General features: G+C 34.6%; 1 protein-coding gene across 1 annotated transcript in view; it reads left to right on the plus strand.

Annotated features, from left to right (window-relative positions):
* srgap3 (SLIT-ROBO Rho GTPase activating protein 3) overlaps positions 1-2,734 on the plus strand; it is a 128,835-nt gene that overhangs the window by 118,436 nt on the left and 7,665 nt on the right. The window contains exon 18 of the mRNA XM_043241662.1: positions 630-703. Coding sequence (XP_043097597.1) covers positions 630-703 — 74 coding nt within the window. The remainder of the gene's footprint in view (positions 1-629; positions 704-2,734) is intronic.

The following is a 2,734-nucleotide window of genomic DNA, read 5'->3' on the forward strand; positions in this document are numbered from 1 at the left end:
TGTTATATTTTAAAATAACTATAAATTAAATAACTGTATAAATAAAATAACTAATTTTTTTGAATAAAGTTATTTATTCATGTGATGGCAAAACTGAATTTTCAGCAGCTGTTTCTTTGGTCTTTAGTGTCACATGATCCTTCAGAAATCTTTCTAATATAATGATTTGGTGCTGAATGTTTTTCTGAATTATTATACTTTTTTACTCTTTTTTTTTATACTGTGACAAATAGAAAATTCAAAAGAACAGTATGCATTTAAGATGAAAGTAGAATCAATGCATCCTTGCCTAATAATAGTATTATTCTATTTAAAAAAAGATCTTACTGACCTCTGAGTGACTGACTTCTGCTGTTTTAAAAGCAGTGAGCCTCATAATGCTGTTTGTTACTCTGTTTTTACTCTTACATCAAGCCTAAAGACTCTTAACCATGGTAAAACAGTCCCATAAAAAAATGAATCCACAATGCTTTCAGTTTTGTAAATCTCAAATATTGCATTGATTACTTTTTGCATGGCAATTGCCATGTTTTTCCACTGCTGAAAATATCATGTGTGCAGTTACTGTGTTTACTGTGCTTTTAAACATCTCTCTCTCTTTGTGTTTGTTTATGTGTGTATAAAACAAGTGACAGTCCTCACAGCGAACCAGGCACCATTGATGAAGCGGACAACTGCACCGAACCACACACAAGCGATGATGGTACAGGCATTTAAGCATTCATTCAGCGCTTTGTGCATGTTCATATCATTGTCTCTTATGGCAGGATGCTTTGTATTGTATTGTAAAGTAGACCACAAATGACCAGAAGCAAAAACCAGCATTTGAGGTTTTTCGTTTACTTAACCAATAGAAATACAGTGAGATGTTTATGCTAGCCTTTGGGGTTGAAAGAAATCAAAATGACCACACATTGCTTCCTAAAAAACTGAAAAATGACTTTGCCTTGCGCATTTTCGAGATGATGTGTTGATTAGCTTTGCTGTGTTGTGCTCTGGCTGACCTTTCTGGATTGGGTGTGTGTGTATATGTGTGTGCGCACATGGATGTCAACCACATAATTGACATCAGATGTCAAAGCTGGCATTGAAACATCTGGGTCATATTCAGTTGGATCTAAACAGTTTTCACAAAAAAATATTATTCATACAACCACAGCCAATATGAGACTTTGACGGTGCTGCAAAAAATATTTCAGTGTTTGTTGTGCTTTCCAGAAAATACCTAACCATTCCTAAAGCAAAATGCATTTAAATGAAAAGCAAAATATGACACTTATTACAATAATTATGTTTTTTTAGCATTAAAAAAAAAAAAAATTGTATGTAGGTCTTTGAGATGGTTTCTATTTTTTTTCTTTTATAAAAATAATGAAAAGAAATGCTTCATACACAAGGTTGTGTTGTTTGGTGGAGGTTGTAATTGACTTTTAGCTCAGCCAATTAGTGTAGAGCCTTTTCAGCAGTGTGCATCCTTATTGGCTGATAAGCCTTGAGGAGATAAAGATGATTTTAAAATTGAAACCTGGCAGCACAGATTCATAAATTGTTATGAGAGGTTCCAGGTCTTGAAAATGTCATTCTCTCTGTGTCTTTTTCTTCTCTCTTTTTCCTCTCTCACCCTTCACCCTCTTTATTTCTCATATGTAAATGATAGCTTAGTCTAGCGATGTTTCCGTTGCTATATTAAATGAAGACAGACGGAAATATCTCTTTCGGCCCAGTTTCAGCAATCTTTGCGCTTCATCTCTCTCTTCCAGCCCTCGGTTTTCTCTGCTTAATTGCCTCCTCCTTTGCCTTTTATCACTTTGTTTTCTTCTCTCCCTCTCTCCTGCACGCTCTTTGTTCAGGGTGAGTAAACAGGTCTCACGGGGCTTCCTGTGCTCGCTCCCTTCATTTACTGATTGATGGAGCTGCTCTCGCTCGCTAACCCCAAACACCAGCCACATTGCTGATACAATCTCTTGCATAGAGCTCTCTGCTCATTCAAGAAGTTGTTTTTTTTTTCAGTTTCACTTAAATGGTTCTGTTCTCAACTAATGGGTTAAGAGTGTGTCCTTTTTAACACCAAAATAGACCAAAACACCAAAATTTACACAAGCTTTACACAAAATGAATGCTGCAGTACATATTGCATATCTTTAACTGGTAAACATTCAGACCTACTGTAGCAAGCTATGGTTTATTTTTTAAATTAAGAGCAGCTGCTACAGTTTTTAGCTTAAATGTTTGATGTTTATCGTGTTAGCTACTTATATTCATTTCAGAGAAGCCTTTTATGCTACTTGATATTGCAAAAAGGTTTTTATTATCTTATTTATAGATTTTGGTCCTCGATTGTTATCCTGATCTTAAACGCACTGATTTGTAGCACAAAACATTTTACCATTTGCCACACTTTTTTTTTTTTTATTCTTCTAGCTGTTTGTCTCACACATTCACAGGAACATTGAAAAAGGCGGTTTTATTCAACTCATAATAGACACCGTGCTGAGTTTGTATGACCAGACTTGTCTTCATAATAATTTCTCACATTAATGTCAGTAGTGCTCCAAAGCTGAGACAGCAGAGAGGCTGTCATTTCAGACCTTTGAAAAGAAGATTTTTGATTTTTTAATTTATTTTGGAGATTGTGTATCATGCTTAAAAAGGCAGACTGCTATACTACTTTTAATATTTCTGCTGTATGCAATATGCAATGAAAAAATATGTTATATATTATATTTTAAGAAAT

The sequence above is a fragment of the Puntigrus tetrazona genome, chromosome 6, assembly GCF_018831695.1.
Source record: "Puntigrus tetrazona isolate hp1 chromosome 6, ASM1883169v1, whole genome shotgun sequence".
Classification (NCBI taxonomy): domain Eukaryota; kingdom Metazoa; phylum Chordata; class Actinopteri; order Cypriniformes; family Cyprinidae; genus Puntigrus; species Puntigrus tetrazona.